At 42.3% G+C, this 27,378-nt stretch overlaps 2 protein-coding genes across 4 annotated transcripts in view; one reads left to right on the forward strand and one right to left on the reverse strand.

The window, feature by feature from the left end:
- The window catches only part of MCHR1 (melanin concentrating hormone receptor 1), a 34,617-nt gene extending 24,930 nt beyond the window's left edge, over window positions 1-9,687 (reverse strand). The window contains exons 1-2 of one of the 3 annotated variants that reach the window (XM_072843838.1): window positions 9,451-9,687; window positions 8,497-8,609 (exon numbers count right to left, since the gene is read on the reverse strand). In XM_072843838.1, the coding sequence (XP_072699939.1) occupies window positions 8,497-8,602 (106 nt within the window). In that variant the 5' untranslated portion in view covers window positions 8,603-8,609; window positions 9,451-9,687. The remainder of the gene's footprint in view (window positions 1-8,496; window positions 8,610-9,450) is intronic. The other 2 variants (XM_072843840.1, XM_072843843.1) reach the window with 2 other exon arrangements.
- Window positions 9,688-10,396: 709 nt separating this feature from the next.
- The window catches only part of MRTFA (myocardin related transcription factor A), a 198,047-nt gene continuing 181,065 nt past the window's right edge, over window positions 10,397-27,378 (forward strand). Inside the window, exon 1 of the mRNA XM_072843822.1 lies at window positions 10,397-10,809. Within this exon, the coding sequence (XP_072699923.1) occupies window positions 10,779-10,809 (31 nt within the window). The 5' untranslated portion in view covers window positions 10,397-10,778. The remainder of the gene's footprint in view (window positions 10,810-27,378) is intronic.

Below are 27,378 nucleotides of genomic sequence, written 5' to 3' on the forward strand. Positions count from 1 at the left end.
CAGGGCAGTGGAGGGTATAACCCTTGGTCTTGGGGTCATGAGTTCAAGCTCCATGCTAGGTGCAAAGCTTACATAAAAAAAATTTGTGTGTGTGTGGGGAGATGACTGGGTGGCTCAGCGGTTGAGCATCTGCCTTTGGCCCAGGGCGTGATCCTGGAGACCCAGAATCGAGTCCCACGTTGGGCTCCCTGCATGGAGCCTGCTTCTCCCTCTGCCTGTGTCTCTGCCTCTCTTTCTGGGTCTCTCATGAATAAATAAATAAAATATTTAAAAAGAAAAGACTTTAAAAAATGAACAAGATGAAACTCTAGTGCTTAGATATACACATCTGAGTGATAAAACTATAAACAGAAGGAAGTGATTTTGATAAAAGGTGACTTTGGAGGGAGTCAGGAAGACTTCCTTGGAATATGAAACATAGAAGGGCCATTGAGGAGCTTGACAAAGCACCATTTCTTGACCTGGAAGGTGGTTTCCAGGATATTTGCCTTATAATAATTCATTGTGCTCAGTGTTTATTGGGTGCGATTTTTTTTGTATCTGCACGTTATAATCAGAAAGGGTAAAAAAAAAAGTAAACACTGTACATCTGGTCAGGTCACCCACTCTGCTTAAAATCCTTCAGTGGCTTAGACAAAGTCTAAGTTCTTAATCAAGGCTCACAAGGCTCTTGCAGATTTGGTCTGCCCTGAGTTGAGAGGGGAAGAGAATGCAAAACAGGCCATGCTGTCAGGACAGGGGCCGCAGGAAGTGAGACCTGGCCTGGGGCAGCCAAAAGAGAGGCCCAACACCCAGGAGGCCAGGATTGAACCCAAGGAGCTAGTTGCATGAAGATTAGCAACAGGGAAATGTTCCTCTCTGCCTCCTTGTGCTATAGTGTCAGTGAGAGAAATGGGAGCAACTCTTCCCAAGTGTGTGCCCCTCAGCATTCAGTGTGTCCTTCTTAGACTAGCTCCCTGGCTCTGTATTTTTTTGTCACCTGGTCACATCGTTCCATGATACAGTATTGAGAGTTTTTTTTTTTTAAGATTTTATTTATGCATGAGAGACACAGAGAGAGGCAGAGACACAAGCAGAGGGAGAAGCAGGCTCCATGCAGGGAGCCCAATCAGGACTCAATCTTGGGTCTTCAGGATCATGTCCTGGGCCAAAGGCAGATGCTCAACTGATGAGCCACCCAGGCGTCCTGCAGAATTGAGACTTGTAAGAAGTTTACAGTCTTGTAGAACAGGAGTAGGTGAAAAGGATACATAAATTACCTAATTTAAAAATATGGCTTTGTTTTTTTCATTAAAAGTAACTCTGGGGGTGCCTGGGTGGCAGAGTCAGTTGAGCAACCGACTCTCAGTTTCTGCTCAGGTCATGGTCTCAGCGTCATGAGACAGAGCCCTGCATCAGGCTCCTCAATGGAGTCTCTCTCTCCTCCTTTATCCCTTCCCCACACCAAACGCATGCTCTGTTTCTCAAATAAATCTTTAAAAAAATAAACAATGAAAATAAAAGTAACTCTATACCTATCATATGTGCATTCTTCTCTAGTATACTATTCTATACTTCAAAGAAAAAAAATTTAGAACATTTTTATGACATTGGAATAGGCAGATCTTTCACCAAAAGGATACAAAAAGTGCTAATCATAAATGAAAACAATTTATTAAATGAATGATATTAAAACTAAGAACTGCTGTTTATCAAAAGATACCATTAAGGGAATAAAAAGACAACCCACAATATAGGGTAAGATATTCTCAATACATATATTTGATAAAGCTCTCAAATTCAGAATTTATAAAGAACTTGTATAAATCAATAAGGAAACAATAGACAATCCAACAGAAAAATGGGCAAGAGACTTGAACAGGCACTTCACAAAAGAAGCTCTCTAAATGCTAAATAAACAAATGGAGGGATGCCTGGGTGGCTTAGCGATTGAGTGTCTGCCTTTGGCCCAGGGCGTGATCCTGGAAACCTGGGATCGAGTCCTGCATCAGGCTCCCTGCATGGAGCCTGCTTCTCTCTCTGCCTGTGTCTCTCTGCCTCTGTGTGTGTGTGTGTCTCTTATGAATAAATAAATAAAATCTTTTTAAAAATTGAAAGATTTTTAACTTTGTTACTCATCAGTAAAATGCAAATAAACTGCAATGTGATGTCCTTCCAACTTGACTGGATAAAATTAAAAGGATCAAAAATATCAAGTTTAGGGATCCCTGGGTGGCGCAGCGGTTTGGCGCCTGCCTTTGGCCCAGGGCGCGATCCTGGAGACCTGGGATCGAATCCCACATCGGGCATCCCGGTGCATGGAGCCTGCTTCTCCCTCTGCCTGTGTCTCTGCCTCTCTCTCTCTCTCTCTATCATAAATAAATGAAAATTGAAAAAAAAAATTAAAAAAAAAAATCAAGTTTAAAGGAAGACGTGAAGCAATAGGAACTCTCATTGAATGTAAACAGCTACGATTACTTTAGAAAGTTAGCTGGCAGTACACAATAAAGCTGAAAATAGGGATCCCTGGGTGGCGCAGCGGTTTGGCGCCTGCCTTTGGCCCAGGGCGCGATCCTGGAGACCCCGGATCGAATCCCACATCGGGCTCCCTGCATGGAGCCTGCTTCTCCCTCTGCCTGTGTCTCTGCCTCTCTCTCTCTGTGTGACTATCATGAATAAATAAATAAAAATCTTAAAAAAAAAAAAAAAAGCTGAAAATATGCCTCTCCTACGACCCAGCAAATGCACTCCCAAAATGCATGTATGTGAGCCAAAAGACATGCATTAGAATATTTATACCAGTCCTATGTGTAATAGCCCACACTGAAAACAACCACGTTAGCAGAATGGATAAGTTTATTATAATATACTCATACACTGCAATGAAAATAAGCAAACTATAATCACACACAAATATATGGCCTAATCTTACAGAGTGTTGAGCAAAATAAGCCAAACTCTAAATACTTTTATTATATATATATATATATATATTTTTTTTTTTTTTTTTTTTTTTTTTAAGTAATCTCTACGCCCAATGTAGAGATCAAAACTCCCACACTCCACCCACGGAGCCAGCCAGCCCGCCTGCCCCCATTACTTTAGATTCTGTCATTCCATTTGTAGAATTATAGAAAGAACAAAAATAGGCAAAACCAATCTATGCTGTAAGACATCAATAGAGAGATACCTAACTAAGGGTGCTAATGGATGGAAGGGGGCACGAGAGGGATTTCTCTTTTTTGATCTGGGTGCTGGTTTTTTTTTTTTTTTAATTTATTTATTTATGATAGTCACAGAGAGAGAGAGAGAGAGGCAGAGACACGGGCAGAGGGAGAAGCAGGCTCCATGCACCGGGAGCCCGATGTGGGATTCGATCCCGGGTCTCCAGGATCGCGCCCTGGGCCAAAGGCAGGCGCCAAACCGCTGCGCCACCCAGGGATCCCCAAGGGTGCTGGTTTTTTTTTTTTTTTTTTTTTGATCTGGGTGCTGGTTAAACATATGTGCTCTGTTTGTGAAAAGTCTTCAAATCCTGCAGCTATGATGTATGCACTTTTCTGTATGCTTCTGAAGTATATATACCTCAATAAAGGGTGACAGAACAAAACCAAGAATGGATATATTATGAAGTTACATTCAAAATAGGCCTACACAAGAGCCTTAAAGATGCAGGCCTTTTTTTTTTTTTTTTAATTTTTATTTATTTATGATAGTCACAGAGAGAGAGAGAGGCAGAGACACAGGCAGAGGGAGAAGCAGGCTCCATGCACTGGGAGCCTGATGTGGGATTCGATCCTGGGTCTCCAGGATCGCACCCTGGGCCAAAGGCAGGCGCTAAACCGCTGCGCCACCCAGGGATCCCGATGCAGGCCTTCTGAATAGGCTAGCAGGCTAGCAGGGGATTTCTCCCTTCTATGAAGGCTCTTTGGTGAAAAGCACCACTTCTAGTTTCCCTTGGTGAGGTTTTGAGGTGCCACCTCCACCTGGAAGCCCTGTGATAGGGCCAAGTTATAGGATCCTGTGCCTGTGCTCTTGTGGTTAGGTTTGGGTGAGACTAGTGAGGCATGGTAAGGCAAGCGCAAGGTCAGGTCACGTCTGTTCTATATTTTAAATATTAATAGGGTTTGGAGGGCATTAATTTTCATTTATTTTTTTGGAAATATGGCATTGAAATATTATCTTGATCATTGAGCTTGGTTTTGGTATCCATTTAAATTTCGTGTCTGATTGTCCTCAACCTCGATTATGACAGCATGGTCAGTTTTCATTTAAGGAAAACAAAAAAAGGCTCTGCTAGTTTTTATTCTAAAACAAAATCTTTATGCTCTCCAAGCAGTAAGAACTTACCATTGGGTTTCACCCCTCACGCTGTTACCAAAGTTGCGATTTCTCTATCTAGGGAGTAAAGAAGGAGTTCCAGACCTCAACCACTAGAGGACGCCAAAGAACGGCTTAAAAGCTGAATTCTTTAGTAATTAAGGCCGTCCTCCAGGAAAGACATAGCCCAGCCTGGATTCCTTTTCTCTGACAAAAGCCCATCCATTTTGTGATTCTCTGCCTCTCTGCAGCTCCAGTCCCAAGTAGGCCCTAAACACATGAGCCAAATTCAATATAAGAATAGGCTTAAGGGGCACCTGGGTGGCTCAGCGGTTGAGTGCCTTGGGCTCAGGGCATGTTCCTGGGGTCCTGGGATGGAGTTCTGCATCAGGCAGGGAGCCTGCTTCTCCCTCTGCCTATGTCTCTGCCTCTCTCTGTGTCTTTCATGAGTAAATAAATAAAATCTTAAAAAAATAAAGATTGACACTTCTCAAGGATTGTATGATCTTTAGGGGACAAAGAGATACAGAAAGTGTTTACAGAATATAGGGGTGGGGGAAGTAATCCAAGCCCACTGCATTGACCCTCGTAGGTCCTAATTTCTTCTGGGGTAGAAAACAGTAGTGGTCTTCTCATTTATTTGCCCAACCCCCTTTCAGTCTCCTTCCAATCTAATCAGTTAACTCCCATGTAAATCTTAAAACACATTTTGGATCCTGTTTTCAGAAGCCCAGTACCAACCTTACCTTGGCATTTTTTACTTTTTTTACAATAGGGCCTCAACCAAACTTTCAAGCCTTATCTCTTGAACAAACCAGACAACTCCTTTGTTTAAACATGTCCCGTGTTTTCCTCCCTCCATTCTATTACTCACAGTTGGAATGCCCTACCTCATTGCTTCCTGTCAAACATACACTCCTTCAAATGAAGTTACTGGATTTTCTGTAAGACATGAACTCTTTCTTACTTCATTTTTACTGACTTTAGCATTGTTCACATTGGTGTTATTTGTGAACCCTGTTCTTGATTGTGGGCAAGGGTTGTCTATTTCAGTTTTTTATGTTTCTTCTAGTTCCTTGTGTGTAGCCAACAAATGTTTATTGTATTACACCTAGAATTCTAATATACTAATTTTAGGATCCGTACCATGGCTCTGCTAGTTTGTAGCTATGTGATTATGTGGTGTGTGTGTATGTGTGTGTTTTAAGTAGGCTCTAGGCCCAATGTGGGGGTTGCACTCACAACCCAGAGACCAAGAGTCACATGCTCTACCTACTGAGCCAGCCAGGTGCCCCTGTGTGTTATTTTCTTAATTATGTCTTTAAGTCTCAGTTTCCTCATCAAAAAATGAGGATCGTAACAGCACCCACCTCAGGGTTACAACAAGGATGAAACAAGAAAATGCATTTAGGATATTTAGTGTTGGGCTTGGCACAGCAGACAATCTATGGATTGTCGAGAAAGAAAAGATCCATTTCGGCTGGAGGAATAGTGGAGAGGGCCTGGGGGTGTTGAGGAGGAAGGTGAGCCAAGATTTGATTAGATAGAGAGACAAGGAAAGACTTTTAGGCAGAGGGACCAACCTGAATAGACTTAAGAAGAAACAGAAACTAGCAGGATGTGTCGAGGATGGGGCTGGTCAAGTCCTGGGAAACACCTTTGGAGAAATTCTCCAGGAAGAGAAAGAAGAGCCAAATGGAGTAAATTTTCCAGAAGTATGAATTCACAGGTTGGAAGGAGGGGAAAATCAGTCTCTAGGGGTTTGCTGTCTTTGGGTTTGCCCTGACTTTCAGCAATAGCGACAGTACGAGAAGTGGTAGCTAGTTTGAGGAATGACAGAGCTGAATCAGCATGTATTTATAGCAAGGTGCAGCAAAGGATGGAAATGGACGAAACAACCACTAGCTGCTCATTATTAGCAGGGTTAAGCCTGAAATCCTATGTTCGTGGCCAAGAATTAATTATAGAAGTACAAGAAAGGGTGAATTTTTCTTAGCATCAGTTTGTAGGGGGAGGGGAAGCTTTAAAGGAAAAGGAAGAAATGGTTATAAAGTCAATTTGAGCCAAAGGGTCAGGGCAGTCTCTAAATTTGCTGAGGCAACAGGCTACAGTGCTCATGGATGTAGGGAGACAGACTAAGGAAGGGTAAAGTCTCACTGTACTTTAGTGATCAGATCACACTGTGGTCACATTTTGGTTGCAAGGAACAGAAACCCAACTGGGAAGAGAATGTACTGGCCTACAGAGTAGGCACAAATGGTGCGCCTCGTAGATCTCTTTCACAGGCCAGGGCACCCATCCCCCAGCTGCTGTGAGTGTTGGCAGCTAAGGGTTCCCAGATGCCCGAAATTCCAGAGAATTGCCTTTAGCAGAAGGGAGCAGCTTTGGAGACCTTCACTCCTCGATGGCTTACAGCCAGTGGCTGACTGATGCTTGGGTACACAAAGCTGCCCAATGCCTCCTGGGGGGATAACTCCGTGGTGTGGTTTTATGCCAGAGCTCTCCGTTGTTGATCAGGCCAAGGCAAAATCAAGCTGCCTCTTGCCTAGCTCTTTCTTATTTATTTATTTATGATAGTCACACACACAGAGAGAGGCAGAGATATAGGCAGAAGGAGAAGCAGGCTCCATGCACCGGGAGCCCGACGTGGGATTCGATCCCGGGTCTCCAGGATCGCGCCCTGGGCCAAAGGCAGGCGCCAAACTGCTGCGCCACCCAGGGATCCCTGCCTAGCTCTTTCTTTTTGCTTGTCCTGCTCAACTTCCTTCCTTATGGGTTATTCTCCCCTTAATAAATCCCATTCCCAGATTTCCCTTGCAGGCTGTTTCTAAGGATTCTGATGAAAGACACCTACAAAAGCAAACAGCCAGAAAATAGCTGGATCCAGGTTCTGAGAGTCATTGCCTGTTGTAGCTTTCATCCGTGCCTCAGCTCTGATAGTTTGTTTTCATATTGGTTTTGTGTATTCTTGAGCAAGTTCTTTCGTGGTCCTCCTGGTCAACTGCAGGGGATGAGCCAGGTAGTTCAGCAGCCTCCTTGCAAAGGAAACTTCTCCATATAGTGAGTTCCAACTAAGGTTCCAGGACTCATTCTGCTTGGACTGTCTTGGGCCACACACCTTTCCCTAAATCAATCATTGCAAATGGTGGTGGTGGTGGTGGGAGCACAAAGAGGAGGAAAGCAGTGCTCTGATGGGCCAGGACTGTCAAAGTGCTGCCCCTGGAAAGTAGTGAAGTCAGCCCCATGGCTACCATACTGACAGACAGTGGGGAGGACTGGTTCCCTAGAAGAAATTAGGCTCCTCTTACTAGAAGAAAGGGAATGTGTGCTGGAAGGACAAAAATAACACATGTTCCCAACAGATCTTGATGATCTGAAAGATGTCTACATGAAGTCCTCAAGATGGAAACCATAATTTGGCAAAATAAAAGGTGACTTCATCTTTATTGTTTTGGGGAAGGGCAGAAGGTGTGGAAAGGGGGGCATAGATGACAAATCTTCAAATATTTGGGATGTTGTCCTTATGAAGAGGGATTAGACATGTTCTCTGAAGGTTTAGGAGATAATTAGGACCTAGACTCAGAGGTTAGAGGGATGGATGTAGATTATCCATAAAATATAGACATGTAAATAAATAAGTAGCTTGTACATGCATATGGATACAAAATAATTGCAATTTAAATTGTCCAGAAAAGGAACAGACCTATTTGAGAGGTGGTAAGCTTGCCATGCCTCAGACTGGGAACAGGCTTATCACTCTTACCATGACTCATAAAATATGCTTGTGCTTCCTTCTCGCTTTGTTTTTTTCATAAAGGCTGTGTCTAGGTAGATATTATCTGGAATGCCCCGCCCCAGTCTTGTCTTGCAGAAACCTGCCCCACCCCACCAATTTCAAACCAGAGTACTTTCTCCTTTAAGGTTCACCTTTGTGTCCTCTTTTTAATCCTGACACTCGGGATATGCTGCCTGGCATTGCAATCACCTCACCATTTGCCTTCATTCTCCCCAGTTTGGTGAACGCACCCGCTCAGCGTCTTACTCAAGAAATATCTGCTGAATAAATCATTTTATCCCGTCTTTTGTGGACCGATTCTTGCCTTGGAGGGAAGGTGTGTGACTAAGGGGCCACTGGGATCCCGCTGAACTTCAAGATTCTGTGCCCAGCAGCACCTTGCGCTAAACTTGAAGCTGACTTACAGATAAATAATTGGGAATATCCAGGGCCACTTTGGCTTTTGCAGCTGTCGGCTGGAGACGAAAAGGAGGCATTCTCTCTGACAGACCAACAGGCCGTCATGGTCATGGGAGATCTGGGGGAGAGCAGGGGATCATAGTAAGAATTCACTCTGGAACATTGAGTTGCCCCTCTCAATCTTTGGGCCTTGGCCTGGCTGCTCCTCCCGGAACCTGGAAGAACGTCTTACTTAGCTCCCTTCTTCCTCTAGCTACTGTTACTCCTCCTTCCAACCCTGCCAGGCGACACCATCCCGAGGAAGCTTTCGGGAAAGCACTTCCCCCCTCTTTTCCACCCGCCAAGTTGGAGTTATTTCTCCTTTTCTGGACTCCCTCCCATTGCGGGAGGAGAGGGAGCAAATGGCCTGCCGGCACCAAGGCACTTCCCACCGCAGATCTCGCTTTACTTGTTTCTCTCTCCCTTAAGTCTGCTTTCTCCTTGTTGAAGCCAACCGGGTCCGTGTGTGGCCTCCGCGCCTAATGCAGGAGACCCACGCGTGCACATGCGTGCATGCCCCCCGCCCCCTTTGCTACAGGAGAGGATGCCAGAAAGAGTAGGACATCAGCATTTTAGAATTTTGCAATTGCAAGAGTCGTCGGGAGTCACCTAGTGACACCTTCCCTTTTACAGATGTGCTTCCTGGAGTCCCCTGGGAGAAGCTTTTGGGTTCATTCAGCGCCTTTTCTTCCCGAGGCCCAAAGCACTTTTGCTGTTGATGATCTCAACCTTCTAGGCAGGTAGGGAGAAGTGGGTAGGTGTTAATATCCTCCCTTTTCCCCTAGGGGAAACTGACTCAGAGAAACGAGGCGACGGGCCTCGGTGGGGCGGGGGCTGTAACGGGAATTCAGGGCTCCGGGCCAATGTGGAATTTACTGTGCCTCCTCTGGGGAAGCGTGAAAGTGAAGTAATCAACTTACGAGCCCCAGGCGAGGACCCTTTAGCCCCTAGAAGGATCGGGTTGGGTCAGGAGGATTAATGCAGTTAAGGGCTCGCGGCATTGACCCCTTGGCAACTTGGCGAAGTCCAGCCGGTCCGCCGCCCTTCCCTCGGCGGGGTGACCAATGGGCTTCGGTCTCTTTAAGGCCCCGGCGCCCCGCCTCCGGCTCGTCGCCGACCTCCTCCCACCTCCCAGCCGCTGCTCCGCCAGTTCCAGACTTCCCTTGGCGATGAGGTCATCTTCTCGCTGCCCATTGGCTGCGCCTGGCCGTCAGTCACAGGAAGTCCCGCCGCCGTCCTCACCGCCTCCGTACCCCTCCCTTCCCGCCCTCCCTTTAGTTCTACCGTCCCAGCCTCCGCAAGGCCTCTGATTGGCCAGCGCCGCCGTCACTCTTCCAGCAGGCGGTGTGGGAGGCGGGAGGCGGGCGTGGTGGGAGGGGCCGCAGCTTCCGTGGCTGAGAGGAGCCGGCGGCGGCCGTGTCTGTGGTGTCCGAGGCGGCGGCGAGAGCGACCGTTCCATCCTCCCCACCCCCTCGGCTCCGCTCGCCACACACCCTCCTCTCGTGCAGACTTCTCCTCAGCTCCGTGCGCACTGGCGAGACGTTGAGCCTCGGGAGGGGAGACGCGCGGCGAGAGCCGGAGGGGGACCGCCGCGGAGCTCTGGCCGGGAGGAGCGCGAGGCGGTGAGTGAGAGTCCGGGCAGGGAGCCCCTCCCCCACCGCGGCCCCGCCCCGAGCATCCTTTCTCCTCGCGACCCCGCCGCGCGCCCTCGGGGTGTGTCTGCGCGGGCGTCGCCGCTCGGCCCCTATCCCGTCGCCGCTCAGCTCGCCCGCCCCTCGCCTCCCGGCCGGGTCCCCCAGCCGCGGCGGGCGTCGCGGGGCGCGGCCGTGCACCTGTGAGCCGCCTTGCCTGGCAGCGCCGGTGAGGGGATGAGGGCGGTCCCGCACCCTTTGCGCCCGGGTGTGTTTTGACCGCAGGGTCCTGGGGTCTTGTGCAGACCCTTCGGATCCATGTGCAATCCTAGGATTCCCTGGCGAGGGAGCCTCACCTGGACTTGTTGATTGATGCCTGTGTCGGCCACCTGAATGCCGCCAGGTGTAAGGGCTCTGGCCGATTTGAAACTTGACGGCCAAGAACTTGACCCTCTAAGAAAGTGTCAGGACGCTTTGATTCCACCTCCCACTCTGGCCGGTGCCGTAGGAAAGCACTGATACTCTGTAGTAGCTTGGGCTGGAGCTTTCAGATCAGGTTCGCCAAGCTGCCCTTCGCCGGCTTTGTAATCTTGGGCTTCGGTTTCCTCATCAGGAAAATGGGCATAAGACCTACTACATGGGATCATTGTGAGTTGAGAACGACGGGTAGATCGGTTTGTATTCAAGCACCGGCCCAAATTGGCTTTGTCCGGATCTCTGTTTTCTCACTATTATATAGCGTAACAAAAAGGCAGTTTGGTGGACACTCAGCTGTACTGGGCATGAGGTATGTGTATACAGGAATATGAAAGATGTCACTTAAAAATAATAATGAGATTACACCTAGCTTCTTGTGTTTTCACATTGAAGTTTGTAAGAAGTCTGAAATGTTCCCAGCTTGCCAACTTTTGAGATCTTTTCAAGATCTTTTCTACCTGAAGCCAAAACTCGTGACATACTATTTTTAGTAAAAAGTGAAATTCATGTATTTCATATTAGAGGACCCCGAAAACTCCACAAATTTCACTTAAGCAGTTTTACTGTTGAAAAGCAGCCACCTCCCAGGAGTGAGGTGGTACAGCCAGCTGGCACATGGCCCTGGGACTGCAGGGTGGGGAACCCTTGGCTAAAAGTTATTAAATTAAGTTTTGCTTAATGTCATTTGCATTTTTCATAGTGAATCAAAGAGCTTTATGATAGTTAATTAGTGAAATGATTTTAAAAGAGGCAGACCATTACTGCTTTTTTCAAAAGCCCGTGCAAAGAAAAACTGACTATAGTCTGTTCTAGTATTGGCTTCAGTTCTTTGCCAGTAACTGTTAGGAAGAGACCCTGTTTAGAAAGGCTTCCACAAGTCACATCTCTTTGGTTAAGTTTTTTATTTGGTGTAAAATCATGAGATGGAAGAGTAAGATGTATCCCATAATCCAAAAGTATTTATTGCAGACTTTCCACATCCTTTAGTCCTCTACTGACTGCTATGAGGAAGGGATTCAAAAGAAGTATGAAACAGCATCTCAGCCCATAAAGGGCAAAACCATAAAGTTTGGGTCACTCAGTACATTTGGGTACTATTTAAGTAATGACTTCATTCATTTATTCATTCAGTAAACTTGTTCCTTGCCTATAACATGCCAGGTATTTTTCTTTTTTTTTAAGATTTATTTATTTGAAGGATGCCTGGGTGGCTCAGCGGTTAAGTGTCTGCCTTTGGCTCAGGGCGTGATCCTGGAGTCCCGGGATTGAGTCCGGCATTGGGCTCCCTGCATGGAGCCTGCTTCTCCCTCTGCCTGTGTCTCTGCCTCTTTCTGTGTGTCTCTCATGAATAAATGAATAAAATCTTAAAAAAAAAAAAAAAAAGGATTTCTTTGAGAGTGAGAAAGAGCACAGAGGGAGAGGGCGAAGCCGACTTCCTGTTGAGCAGAGAGCCCAATACTGGGCTGGATTTGATCCCAGGACCTGAGATCATGACCTAAGTCAAAGGCAGACACTTAACTGATTGAGCTACCCAGGTCCTCCACCAGCTGTTTTTCTAAAAGCCGAGTTTATCAGGGTAAGTGAGGTATAGTCTCTGCTCATATGAGCTCACAGTCTATCTAGTGGGAGAGGCAGAAAGTGACAGATAATTGTAACACACTGAAATAAACTCTAGAACTGTATGGGAGGGTCAAGGGAGCTTTTCCTTTTCACTTCAAAGAGAAGATGGCATTTGAGCTGATCCTTAACTCATTAGATGAAGGAGAGGAAGATCATTCCAAACAGAAGTAACTGAGCTTGGGAAGATTTTTTTCTTTCTTTCTTTTTTTTTTGGAAATATTTCTTGATAGATCTTCTGACTGCAGGTATAAGCCCTAGGGAAGTGGAAGGAAACTGACATTTCTTGATGCCCATTATATAATAGGCATTAAGTTAGGCTTTTAATATTACCACTTAATTCTCACAACGACCCTATGAGGCAGGTATTACCTCCACTTTAGGATAGGAAGACTGAGGCTCAGCATAGTTAAATAATTTGTCTAAGGGTTGCACAGTTAGTGATAGAGCCAGGACTTGAATTTCTGATTTAAAAGTATGTATGCTCATTTCCTTTTAACAGTACAGAAATAAACGAGGTGAGACTGTTCCAGCTATATATATATGACATATATATGTCATATTACTACATAAATTACAAATTACTTTCTGTGAAATAAATGTTCATATTTGATTTAGAGTTGCTAAAACGTGTATAATAAAGGCTATCAAGTGGTATTTATGTTTATAAGTGTGGTGATATTTTCTAAGAAGTGGTTCATGGAAACATTTAATGGAAGACATTGACATATACAGATTCTATATGGGGCACTTAACAAAGCTATTAAATAGATATGGACTTTTCTTGAGGCCATAGCTTAAATATTTAAGTGTATAAAGAAAAGGATGGCCAATGAAATAGAAAAGGAAAGAGGTAAAATGGTTGTGAATAATGAATTTTTTTGAAAGGGCAATTAGAATTTTGAAGTCCTAATAACAGAGGTTTTTATATTTAGAGAACCCACTATGAACGGTAAACTCCACAAAGGCAATTTGTTTCTTTTATTCTGTTAGCTCAAGAGCAATTCTTGGGACATAGCAGATACTCAGTAAATATTTGTTGACTAAAAGGTGAATATGAATAAATACATATTTACAGTGAGTTGCATGTTTATGTAAATACTAAGGTTGATAGAATTGATTTAAGAACATTTTCGTCGGGGATCCCTGGGTGGCGCAGTGGTTTAGCGCCTGCCTTTGGCCCAGGGCGCGATCCTGAAGACCCGGGATCGAATCCCACGTTGGGCTCCTGGTGCATGGAGCCTGCTTCTCCCTCTGCCTGCGTCTCTGCCTCTCTCTCTCTCTCTGTGTGACTATCATAAATAAATAAATAAATAAAAATTAAAAAAAAAAAAAGAACATTTTCGTCTGCTGAAAAAAAATCTTTGGTCAGGAGGTTATATTTCAGAAGGTCTTGAAAGAAAAGAGGGAGGACACTGACAGGTTATAGATGAAGTGGTACAGGCATATACCATATAGGTATTAATAAACGCTTATACATTGGAAGAAAAGGAACATTGAATAAAGGGAATGGCCCACTGCACCATTATATATAAGTACTGTTTAATTCTAAGGCTTTAACAAATTTTGTGAATCAAATTTCTGCTCTTAAGGAACTTAGAGTTTTAGAGACTGTTAGGTGTGTTGCCTATTATTGTATAACATGTTACTCTAAAACTTAGTGCTTAAGATAACAGTAAACATCATCTCTCACGGTTTCTGTGAGCCAAGAATTTGGGAGCAGCTTGAGCAGTGGTTCAGGCTCAGGACCTCTCAAGGGATTGCAGTGGTGATATGTCATCTAGAGTTGCAGTCATCTGAAGACAGGCTGGTGGATCCTCTTAAGGTGGCTACTCAGATTGCTGACAAGTTGCTGTAGGCTATTGGTGGGAGGTCTCTCTTAGTATGGGCTTCTCCGTAGAACTACTTGAATGCCCTCAGTGCATGGCAGCTGACTTTTCCCAGAGCAAATAATCCAAGAGACCAAGTTGTGTTGTTGTTGTTTTTTTTTGATCTAGCTTCAGAAGTCACATACCATCATTTCTCCATTATACTATTGGTCACACATCGTGGGAAGGGATTATACAGGGGTATGAATAGAGGAGGTGAGGATCCTTAGGGGCCATCTTGGAGGCTGGCTACCACAGTGGTAGCATAGAACAGAAAAAGTGTTGGAAGAAGGTGCAAAGTGCTGGGGGAGGGGAAGGAAGGATTCAGAGGTGGGAAAGGTTACTTTTGGGAAAATGAGGGAATTGGGAAAGATTTAATTCTTTTAACAGATATATATATATATATATATATTTTATTTATTAAAAGATTTTATTTATTTATTCATGACAAGACACAGAGAGGGAGAGAGGGAGAGGCAGAGACACAGGCAGAGGGAGAAGCAAGCTCCACTCAGGGGGCCCGACATGGGTTTGATTCCGTGATTCCGGGTCTCCAGGATCGGGCCCTGGGCCGAAGGCGGCGCTAAACCACTGAGCCACCCGGGCTGCCCTTAACAGATATTTACAGGTATTTATTGGGTGCTTACTGTGTGCCTTCAACATGATAGGCTAATATGTGGAAGTGGACGCTGAATTAGGGCTCTATGAAATGTTGTAAGTAGTTTAGGCCAGCATTGATATGAAACACAAACATTAAATTCTGTGTGTAAGGTGAGGGTGGAGTAATTTTTCTGATATTGAGAACAGTAACTTATCAAAACAAAGTAGTTAAAAGCATAAATACGAGAGCCAGACTTCCTGGGTTGGAAGTCACCACATGCTAGCTGTGTGACCTTGGGTGTGTGACTGTATACTCTTACCACATCTTGGTAACTCACTAACTATAAAATGGGGTTAATAATGGTGGTTGCTTTATATTGCTGCTATAAAGATTAACTAAGTTAAAAATATGCCAAGTCCTTGGAACAAGTTCACATACATCATCATCGTCGTCGTCATTGTTCATTTTGGGCCATAGCATAGAACTGACTGTGGGTGAATGAGGTTGAAGTCAGAGATGAATGAATGTGGAATAATGTGAGTATTCAGAGGCTTTTAAATGTCAGCCATTTAAATGTAATCATTTGGTGCTTCAGCATCAGTTTTCCCCGTTCGACTACTTATGTTAAGATAATTTTTATTTCACAAATAGAGTAAACCAGTGATTTTATTTAGCTGAACTCCACAGTTGCAACAATTCCTCAGGAGATTCACAGTTGTTTGTGAAGGGTATCTTGCATTCTTCTCTCTTCCCTCTTTAAATTACCTAATGGGTTTAGCCAGAAGCAGTACTCAAAGGTACATCTTCAGAAGATCTTAGTGGTGGAACCAGGACCCAGAGTAAAAATACCAGAGTGGGCACTTTTGTGCTCAGTCACAAAAGAATCCTCAGAGATTCTTTTTGTTTTTTAAATATTTTATTTATTCATGAGAGATGCAGAGAGAGAGAGAGAAGAGGCACAGGCAGAGGGAGAAGCAGGCTCCTTGTGGGAAGCCGATGCGGAACTTGATCCCCAGACCTGGGATCACGTCCTGAGTCGAAGGCAGGCACTCAACTGCTGAGCCACCTAGACGTCCCTCCTCAGAGATTCTTAACACTATGTCACTTTTGTGAAGAGAGATCATTGAACTCCATGTCTCTGCAGGTGTTAAAACAGGAATTGGGTGATCTGTCAGGGTACCTTGGGTGGCTCTAATGGCCTAAATTGCCTTCAGTTTTGCGGTTCGGGGACTTCAGTCCAACTCTCATTGTTAGTTGAACAGAGGCACTGAGAAATTAAGTGCTTTGAGGTTCCACAATAATCTAGTGGCTGAGCCTGGGTCAGTTCTTCACCCTGTGTTTAAGGCTGGCTCACATAGTCATAGTAGAAGATCTGCAGAATCTTTGGAAGATTGAGCATTCATATACCATATTTTTACTTTTGTGGTATATCTGATTTATTTGATTCCCTAGTCGCTTTTATTCATTTGCTTTTGAAAATCATTTCCTGTTTATATGAGTGCTAGTAACAAGTAATTTGGATAGCTCATTTTGAAATCTGAAACGTATACTCTTACTGAATTTGTTTTTTTTTTTTTTTTTTTTAAAGATTTTATTTATTTATTCATGATAGTCACAGAGAGAGAGAGAGGCAGAGACACAGGCAGAGGGAGAAGCAGGCTCCATGCACCGGGAGCCCGACGTGGGATTCGATCCCGGGTCTCCAGGATCGTGCCCTGGGCCAAAGGCAGGCGCCAAACCGCTGCGCCACCCAGGGATCCCCTCTTACTGAATTTGAAGATAAGTTGGCTACTTATGGGTCTTTGACCTCTAAATTATCAGTGGGAATTATGGGTGATTTTTTTTTAAAGATTATTTATTTATTCATGAGAGACGCACAGAGGCAGAGACACAGGCAGAGGGAGAAGCAGGCGCCATGCAGGGAGCCTGCTGTGGGACTCGGTCTGGGGACTTCGGGATCACACCCTGAGCCGAAGGCAGACGCTCAACCGCTGAATCACACAGGCGTCCCAATTTTTGTTTTTTGAAACATTTTTGTTCTGGTATCAAAACTTAACATATAATGGGTATAACTTGAAAAAAAAATCATAAACTCTGTAGTATGAGAGAGAGTAAAATAACCATTGAAGTAACATGTCAAGTTTAAGAGCATGAGACCTAGGTACTGACAGTTATCAGCTGTGTAACCATAGGCTCACTACTTAACTTTCTGTCTTTTTTTTTTTTTTTTTTTTAAGATTTTATTTATTTATTCATGAGAAACACAAGATACAGAGGCAGAGACATAGGCAGAGGGAGAAGCAGGCTCCCTGCAGGGAGCCTAATGTGAGACCTGAACCTGGACCATGGGATCAGGACCTGAGCCGAAGGCAGACATTCAACTGCTGAGCCATCCAGGCGTCCCACTACTTAACTTTCTTGTGACTAGTTTTGCATCTGAAAAATGGGGTTAATGATTCTTACAACATGAGTGTTACAAGGATCGTGGAGTCACAGTGGATTCATTATTGTGCTACCTCATTAATTTTCACACCAGCTCTGTGAAGTAAGTATTAGCTCCATTTTGTAAATGAGGAAAGAGAAGCTTGGAGAGATTCACTAATTTAAAAAGATTGTAATCGGTATTTGAACCAAGTTGTCTTTTTTTTTTTCCCCTTTTTTCTTTTAAGTAGGCTACATGCCCAGTGTGGGGGTTGAACTCTCAACCCTCAGATCAAGAGTTGCATGCTCTACCAACTGAGCCAGCCAGGCTTCCCCCAGGTCTGTCTTTGAAGTAAAAGATACTGACTCTCTATGATAATATGTATGAAGTGCCTGACTTTGCCTGAAGTAAATGTCTGTGCCTATTCACTTTCTTTTGCATAGTTTGTGAAAATGTTAGTATGCTGAGGATTCTTTATAGTAGTAATCAAGGTGTTGTAGCTTTCAGAGTATTCTTTGCAATATTCCTTATATGTATCTTGTTGCCATTCTTGAAATAGAAAGCTATAATAGTGATTTCACATCCTAAATTGCTCAGTAAATACTAAATAAGGACATACTATAGTGTCCAAATTTTAAACATATTTTGTCAATGTTTCAGTTTTCCTTGTAACAGTAAATGGCATAAGCAATGCCAGAGTCTCCTAATCGTGGTTAATTTGTACATATTTTCACTACCACAAAATTTACAGGAACTTGGAAAGTTGTCCTCCTCTCAATTTTAGGACACACTATGTTGCATTTTGGTATGAGAGTGGTGTTAACGATTTCATGGTGAAACTGGCTTTTTGCTGACTTTATATTTTTGTTATATGATGAACGTATTTTTTGGTATGATTATTTTAGTTTATTTTGTTAAGTAAGCTCTACACCCAACATGGGGCTTGAACTCATGACCCTGAGATCAAAGAGTCACACACATGGTTAACTGACTGAGCCAGCCAGGTGCCTCTGTGTGATGGTTATTTAAAGTAGTGTTTTTAGGGCAGCCCCGGTGGTGCAGTGGTTTGGTGCCGCCTGCAGCCTGGGGTGTGATCCTGGAGACCCTGGATCGAGTTCGCATCGGGCTCCCTGCGTGGAGCCTGCTTCTCCCTCTGCCTGTGTCTCTGCCTCTTTCTCTCTCTGTGTCTCTTTGAATGAATGAATGAATGAATGAATGAATGAATAAATAAATAAATAAATAAATCTTAAAAAAAATAAAGGCTTTTTAGGGGCGCCTGGGTGGCTCAGTCGGTTAAGCATCTGCTCTGCCTTTGACTCTGGTCATGATCCCAGGATTCTGGGGTCCAGCACCCTGCTCAGCAGCAGTCTGCTTTTCTCTGCCCCTCTTTCTGCTTATAGTCTCTCTCTCTCTTTTAAATAAATAAAATCTTAAAAAATAGTCTTTTAAAATTTGCCTTGTATTTATCATCTTGCCTTTCAGAACAATTTAGAAATGAAAGGTAAGGGCCATTTTCTTATCTCTTTTACTTCAGTTAAAGATTCCATTCAGGAGCTTTTAATATTCCAGGTTAATGCCCTAAGGTGGCATGAAAAGCAAAGATGTAGTGGTATTTTAAATTCTCCATTTTGAAAAAAAAAAGAAAAAAAATAAATTCTCCATTTTGTAGATTCAGTGGATCATTTTACATTCTTGTTGACGTTTCATTTCTCTGTGTGTGTGTATATATATATATATATGTTATATGTATATTTACATTTTTTTTCTTTTTGCAAGGGAGGATTGAGGAGTCCTGGAATGGCGAGAATAGGAAACCAAGAATACAGTGAGATCATAGATTATTGATTTGGCTTGAAATTAAATAAATTCAAAGTTTTCCTTTATGCAGTAGAACATCATAGGGTGGTATGGCTCATTTGTCTTGTCATGAATCTTTTATACATTGAGTGTAATGATTATTTAGTCATTTTCCTGAATCAGTTACTTAACATAGTTGACTTTTTTTTTTTTTTAATACCTGAATGCTGATTCTGAAGGTGAGCCTAGTAGAAACAATTTGATGAAAACTGGGCATGACCTGTACAGTTTGGACAAGGTATTCATGACATTTTATTTTCAACATGTTTAATAACCTGTTGGGTGCCTAAATAAAACTGAGTTAATTATAGTGTAACCTTTTGTTCTATTTGGAGAGTGTTAAGGGATTTTTGAATACCCTCCAAAATTCACCTTCATCAAGTAAGCTTAGAAAGCTCTTTCTAGAGCAAGGATCCTCAAAACTTTACCTGCATGACTCTCTACCTCTTCTGGCTACTTCCTTGTTTTCTTTTGAAAAAGCACAGTAGATTTTCATACTGTTTAGAGAGAAATGATGAGTTAGTTTGAAGTTGAATGCACCTGTTTTCAATCTGGCTCTACTTCTCACTGGCTGTGTGATCCTGGGCAAGGGAATTAATCTTTCCAAATCCCTATTTCCTCATAGTTTAGTTGTGAGAGGTAAATAAATTACATATAAAACATTTTGCACATGATAGGCATTTTGTGCATGTTAATTTTCTTAACATCCAGAATTTTTCTTTTGTAGCAGTAGCTATGGTTACAGCTAAATAATTGTTTTTATGTTTTTCTTATAAGCTTTGTGAGGCCATGGACCATATCTGCCTCTTCATTGCTATTTTTTCAACATTTGGCATAGTGCTTGGCATGGCAAATAATAATAGATACTCAATAAATACATGTTGAATGAATGAAAGTGACCCACCCCTTCTCATCCTATCCTCTCTTGCCTTAAAAGACAACATCCTGAACTGAGTTCCTTTGGCCCACTTGAGAATTAATCAACTTTTTACTGGATATTTGGTCCATTAATGACTAGAGCTAGGTAAAGGGCAAGACAATGAACAGATGAGTAACAACCAGAAAGACAACATGACAATATCCAAAATAAATAATAATACTATAAAATAGCAGTACTCTGGATTTTCTAACCCTCTGTCATCTGAGGGTTGTCAGCCCCAAATTCTACCAAAACAGTTATTGTTGAGGCCACCACTGATTTGCATGTTCGTGAGCCAGTGGGTTGTCCCTAGCTTAGTAAAATGGTTAGTATTAAAATTATTCAGGCAAGAACCTTGGCATCATCTTCTCTTCCTTTCCCATTTCATATCCAATCCATCAGTGAATCCTGCTAGTTCTGTTTGCTAAATATATCCATATCTGATTGCTTCTCACCACCTCCATTGTAATCATCCTTGTCCAAGCCATCAGATTAGTTTCCTGTGGCTAGCTACTGTAACAAAGCACCACAATCTTGGTGGCTTAAAACACCCATATTTATTCTTTTAGAGCTCTGAAGGTCAGATGTCTGAAATCAGTTTTACTGGGCCAAAATCAAAGTGTCAGCAGCAGAGCTGCACTCCTTCTGGAGGCTTAAGGGGAGAGTAAGTTCCTCACCTCTTCCAGTTTCTGGTGGCTGCCAGCATTCCTTGGTTTGTGGCAATATCACTTTAGTCTGCAAGAGCAGCATCTTCAGATCTCTATGCACATCTCTTTTAGCTCTGTGTCAAATCTCTCTCTACCTCCCTTTTTTTTTTTCTTTTTTTTTTCTACCTCCCTTTTATAAAGATATGTGATTGCATTTAGAGCTCACCCAGATAATCCAGGATAATCTACCCATCTCAAGATCCTTAACTTAATCACATCTGCAAAGATTCTCCCCTTGTTTTTGTTTTTTAAAGATTTTATTTATTTATTTGTGAGAGACGCAAAGAGAGGCAGAGACCGTCAGAGGGAGAAGCAGGCTCCCCAGAGGGACCCCGGTACAGGACTCGATCTTAGGACCTTGGGATCATAAGCTGAACCAAAGGTAGACACTCAACCACTGAGCCACCCAGGTGCCCTGAGATGTAGAGTTTTAAAAATATTTTTTGGATATTAGCCCCTTATTTAGATATATGATTTGCAGATATTTTCCCCTTTCAGTAGGTTGCCTTTTCATTTTGTTGATGGGTTCCTTTGTTGTGCAGAAGCTTTTTAGTTTACTGTAGTTCCACTCATTTATTTTTACTTTTGTTGTCTTTGCTTTTGGTGTCTAGCCTAACTTTTCTCGAAGGTTAGTGCATGTTTTGCAACTGAATAGTTTAGTAGCCTATTTCTTGCCTGTAGAATTTTGATAGCCTTCTTTTATTTCATTCTCTTTCTTTCTGTGTCAGGCCAAGTTGGCAGTGTTTCTACTGACAAAACATTTTTAGAAACCTTTTGGGTCTCATTTGTATGTTTTGGGGATTCTTATCATTAGACAGGAGGATCCTCCAGAGATATTTCCTGGTTATCTCATTCTGTTCCTAGCTTCTCTTTAGATGATTGGTTGAAGAGATCCCCGAGTTACATGTGTAATATCATCAACACTAGTAAAAAGGTTGTCCAGCCACACATCCTTGGCTTTCTCTCCACAGTAGTGCTTTCTTAATCATGCATCTCTATTTTAGTGTTTTTTTTTTTTTTTGTGGTCCAGGTAAGCTAAAGATTTTCTAAATCATCAAGTCCTGATTTGTTTGTTTCTTTTCTTTCTTTTTTTTTTTTTAAAGTCCTGGCTTCTTTTGTTTAACATCTCACCCATCAATTTATCTTTCCTCTTGCATTTTACTGTACACAGCAAGAAGAAACTAGGCTGCACTTTCAACATGTTGCTTGGAAATTGCCTAAGCTAAATATTCAAGTTCATCACTTAGAAATTCTGCTTTTCACACAACTATAGGACACAATTCAGCCAAATTTTATTGCCACTATATAAAAAGGGTTGTCTTCTAGTTTCCAGTAAAGTTCCTCATTTGTTTCTGAGTCTTTACTAGAATGTTCATCTTTTCCCCAGTTCATCTTTAATGAACTGGGGAAATGTTCATCTTTAATGTTCATCTTTTCCCCAGTATTCTGTTTATGATGACATATGTATTCTCTAAAACAATAAGACTTTCTCTACTGTACTTCTTTTTTTTTTTTTAAAGGTTTTATTTATTTATTCATAGAGACACAGAGAGAGAGAGAGGGGCAGAGGAACAGGCAGAGGGAGAAGCAGGCTCCATGCAGGGAGCCCGATGTGGGACTCGATCCAGGGTCCCCAGGATCACACCCCAGGCTGCAGGCGGCGCTAAACCGCTGCGCCACCAGGGCTGCCCTCTACTGTACTTCTTACTTTCTTCTGAGCTCTCACCAGGAAATGTCCGTATTTCTACCAACGTCTTTTGAAGGCAACCTAGGCTTTTTCTATTATGCTTCTCCAAATTCTTTCAACCTCTACCCATTATCCAATTACAAAGCCACTTCCACATTTTTAAGTATTTAAACAGAACACTTCACTTCCAGATACCAAAATCTATACCAGGGTTCAGCCAGAGAAACAGAATCAGTAGGAGATATACATTAAGAGATTCATGTTAAGGATTTGTTCCTTACATGATGTAGGGGCTGGCTAAGCAGATATGATATACACGGCTAGGTTGTCTTGAGTTGAGGTTACTATCCACAGGTAGAATTTATTCTGGGAAATGTCAGTTCTGCTCTTAAGGATTATTAGCTGATTGAATCAGGCCCAGTTAGGTTATCTAGAACAATGACCTTTGCTTAAAGGCAACTAATTATGAATATTAATCACATCCACAGGACAGCCTGGGTGGCCCAGCAGTTTAGTGCCACCTTCAGCCCAGGGCCTGATCCTGGAGACCCGGGATCGAGTCCCACGTCGGGCTCCCTGCATGGAGCCTGCTTCTCCCTCAGCCCGTGTCTCTGCCTTTCTGTGTGTCTCTCATGAATAAATAAATAAAAATATTTAAAAAAATCACATCTTCACAAAATAAAATCTTCACAAAATATCTTCACAAAAACAATGTTTGGATAACTGGGGGGCAGTAGTGTAATCAAGTGACCCATACAACTGACCCATCACATAATCATTATTTCTTGTTTGAATTACTGTAATAGCTTCCTCTGCACTGAATTCCCTGTTCCTTTTTTGATTTTTTTTTATTCTTCTCTCCATATAGATTATAGATCTTAAGCTCTGTTTTCCAGAGTCAGTTTCATGATCTACGACTCTCCCCCTTGCTTACTCTACTGTAATCCCACTGGCTTCCTTGCTGTTCCTGGGTATACCAGGTCTTTGTACCTGCTGTTTTCTCCGCTTGAAATATTCTTTCCCTAAATCTCCACATGGTTTACTTCCTCACTTTTTTCAGATTTTTGCTCAGTTATTTCCTTATTATAGAGACCACCACGTATTAAAAAGTCATCTTACTCCTTCATCTGAGGCAGCTTCTGTTTCCCTTACCCTGTGTCACTTGCTTTACAGGACTTGACATGAATTCATTTTTTTTTTTTAAGATTTTATTTATTTATTTGAGAGGGAGAGAGAAATCACAAGTGGGAGGGAGGGGCAGAGCGAGAGGGAGAGACAAGCAGACTCCCTGCTGAGTACAGAGCCTGAAGTGGGGTTTGATGTGGGGTTTGATATGGAGCTCGATCCCAGGACTCAGATCATGACCTGAGTCAAAGGCAGACACTTAACTGACTGAGCCACCCAGGTGCTCCAACATGTATTTGGTTTGTCTCCTCCCACTAGATCATAGTCTCTATTAGGGCAGGTATTTTGTTTATTGCTGTATCCTCAGCACCAACAGTACTTGGCATATCATAGTTTCTTTTTTTTTTTTTAAGATTTTATTTATTTATTCATGAGAGACACAGAGGTAGAGACAGGGAGAGGGAGAAGCAAGCTCCATGCAGGGAGCCTGATGTGGGACTCGATTCCAGGACTCCAGGATCGCGCCCTGGGCCAAAGGCAAGCGCTAAACCGCTGGGCTACCCAGGCATCCCATATCATAAGTTCTTAATAAATATTTTTGAACAGATTAATGAATGAAGGGGCAGCCATTTTCATTCTTATTTTACCTCTCATGTGCTGTTTAACATAGTTGATCACCTTTTTAAAGCCATTTTATGTTCTTGGTATGACGTTATTCTCCTAGTTCATCTGATATTTTGTTCATTTCTTCTTTTCCTCTTAGCGTTCTTTTTGTACTGCCAAAGGTGTTCCTGTTCTAGTGTTCCCCATTTCTGTTAATGGTATTTCTGTCCACCTGGTTACACAAGCCAGCAATCTGACAAGATATCTTTGACATCTGCCTCTCTCTACTCACATCCATTCTATCATCAATTTCTGTTGGTAATCACTCCAGAAATACTGATAAATCTTATTTGTTAACTTCCCATTTCTACTAAACTCATTCTAGCTAGGCCAGGCCATGTTCTTTCCAGGACCATGTCAAAAATTCTTACCTAGTTATACTGCTTCCATTCGTCTTTTTGACTCTTAATCAATTCTCTACACTGAAGCCAGAGTTTTAAAATGCAAATATAATTATACTTTTGCCTCTTCCCCTAAGCATTTCACTGGTTATATGCTAGTTAAAGTTAAAGAAGACATAAAGACATTAAGTTACCAAGCAGGTAACTTAAATAAATGGAGTTGGATAGATCAGGGATTTTTAATAAGGAGTGGTAAGAACTGTGGCAAATTGGAGAGGACATGCCCTATCTAAAGAGGGTTGCCAGTTTAGTTTGAGGATATTATTGACATGTGGGATTGTAGGCCCACAATTGCTGATCTTTTGATATTTTTCAAGGGAAGCCAAAAATCTGAATTTTTTTTAAATTGTAAATTTTCTATTACACAGTATTAGCAATGAATTAGCAATTTTTTGAGGATTTTTATTTATTTATTTGAGGCAGAGATAGGAGAGAGAGAAAGCATAAGCAGAGGGAAGAGGGAGAAGCAGGGGGCTCAATCCCAGAACCCTGGGATCATGACCTGAGCTGAAAGCAGATGCTACACCTACTGGGCCAGCCAGGTGCCCCCCATTTAAATTTTATTTTTTATTTTTTATTTTTTTATGATAGTCACAGAGAGAGAGAGAGAGACAGGCAGAGACATAGGCAGAGGGAGAAGCAGGCTCCATGCACCGGGAGCCCGATGTGGAATTCGATCCCGGGTCTCCAGGATCGCTCCCTGGGCCAAAGGCATGCGCTAAACCGCTGCGCCACCCAGGGATCCCCATTTAAAATTTAAAAATGTTCTTGGGGTGCCTGGGTGGTGCAGTTGGTTAAGCATATGACTCTTGATTTCGGCTGAGGTCATGATCTCAGGTCATGAGATCGAGTCCTGCATCCAGGTCCGTGCTCAGGGCAGAGTCTGATTTGAGATTCTCTTTCCCACTGCGCCGCACACTCGTTTTCTGTCTCTCTCTCTCTAAAATTGACAAATAAATCTTTAAAAAAAAGTTTTTTTAAATTTTTATTTATTTATGATAGTCACAGAGAGAGAGAGAGAGAGAGGCAGAGACATAGGCAGAGGGAGAAGCAAGGCTCCATGCACCAGGAGCCCGACATGGGATTCGATCCTGGGTCTCCAGGATCGCGGCCTGGGCCAAAGGCAGGCGCTAAACCGCTGCGCCACCCAGGGATTCCGACAAATAATCTTAAAAAAAAAAGTTTCTAAAAAAAAAAAAAGTTTCTTAGGAATAAATTTAGTTATATATAATTCAGTCTTTAGACTGAAAAATCACAAAACGTTGCTGAGAAAAGTTAAAGAAGACATAAATATGTGGAGATATGCCACATTCATGGTTTGAAAGACCCAGTAATGTAAAGCTGTCCAGTCTTCCCAATATCCAGTGTGTTCACAATCAAAATCTCAACAGACCTTTTGTAGAAATTGATAGGCTGAATCTAAAATTCACACGGAAATGTAAAGGATCTGGAATAGCCAAAATAACTTAGAAGAACTTGGAGGAATTACATGATTTCAACATATAAAGCTAGATTTATAACAACAGTGTGGTATTAGTATGAAAATAGGCATGTGGATCATTTGAACACAGGGAATGCTAAAATAGACACACATGGTCAGTTAATTTTTCCACACAGGGTTAAATGTCGAGGGGTAGTCTTTTCAACAAATGTTGCTGGAACAATTGGATATTTGCAGGAAAAGAAATGAATATCAGTACCTGTCTCACACTAAACACACAAATTAACTTGAAATGGCTTATAGACCTAAACATGTAAACTAAAACCATAAAATGTATAGAAAAAACTATAAGAAAAAGAAAACTATAAGAAAATGTATGTCACCTTGAGGTAGGCGAAGATTTTTTAGGAAACAAAAGCACTAACTATAGAAGAAAAAAATTGATGTGACCTATCAAAAGTAAAACTTTCTGTTCTTTAGAAGACACTATAAGAAAATGAAAAGGTAAGCCACAGACTGGGAGGAAATATTTATATATACACACACAGTATTTGTGTATATACATACACGTATATAATTTCATATGTAGACATTTATAGATACATTTATTAAAGAACTTATATATTTAGAATATGTAAAAAACTTTTATTTTATTTTTTTAAAGATTTTATTTATTCATGAGAGACACAGGGAGAAAGAGAGGCAGAGACAGGTAAGGGGAGAAGCAGGCTCCATTCAGGGAGCCAGATGTGGGACTCATTCCCGGGTCTCTAGGATCACGCCCTGGGCTGAAGGTGGTGCTAAACCACTGAGCCACCCGGGCTGCCCTGTAAAAAACTTTAAAATTCAAAATATGGCAAATGACCAATTAAAAATGAGCAAAAGATTTGAATAGACACTTCATAGAATATATTCGAATGTCCAAAAGCATGTGAAAAGATGCTCAACATTATTAGTCGCCAGGGAAATACAAATGAAAACTATGTGACATACTAATTCATACCCATTAGAATAGATAAACCTATTAGAATAGATAAAAATAAAAAAATACTGACTATTCCAAGTATTGGTGAGGAAGTGAAACAACTGTAATTCATGTGTGTTGTTGGTTTGAGTGTGAAATAGTACAACCACTGGTTAGGTTTTTGTAAAATTAAATACATAGTTAATCATGCAGCCTTGCAGTTCTGCACCTTGGTGTTTATTACCTAAGAGAAATGAAAATATATATTCCCAGAAAGACCATGTGACTCTCTATAGCAGTTTCATTCATAATGGCCAAAGTTGGAAACCATTCAAAGATTATCAACAGGTGAATAGGTAAACTGTGGATTTATTCAAGAGACAGAGAGCAAGAGAACAAGAGTGCAAGAGCACAAGCAGGAAGAACAGGGGGAGATGGAGAGAGAATCCCAAGCAGACTCCATGCTGA

Source organism: Canis lupus, chromosome 11 (assembly GCF_048164855.1).
Source record: "Canis lupus baileyi chromosome 11, mCanLup2.hap1, whole genome shotgun sequence".
Lineage (NCBI taxonomy): Eukaryota > Metazoa > Chordata > Mammalia > Carnivora > Canidae > Canis > Canis lupus.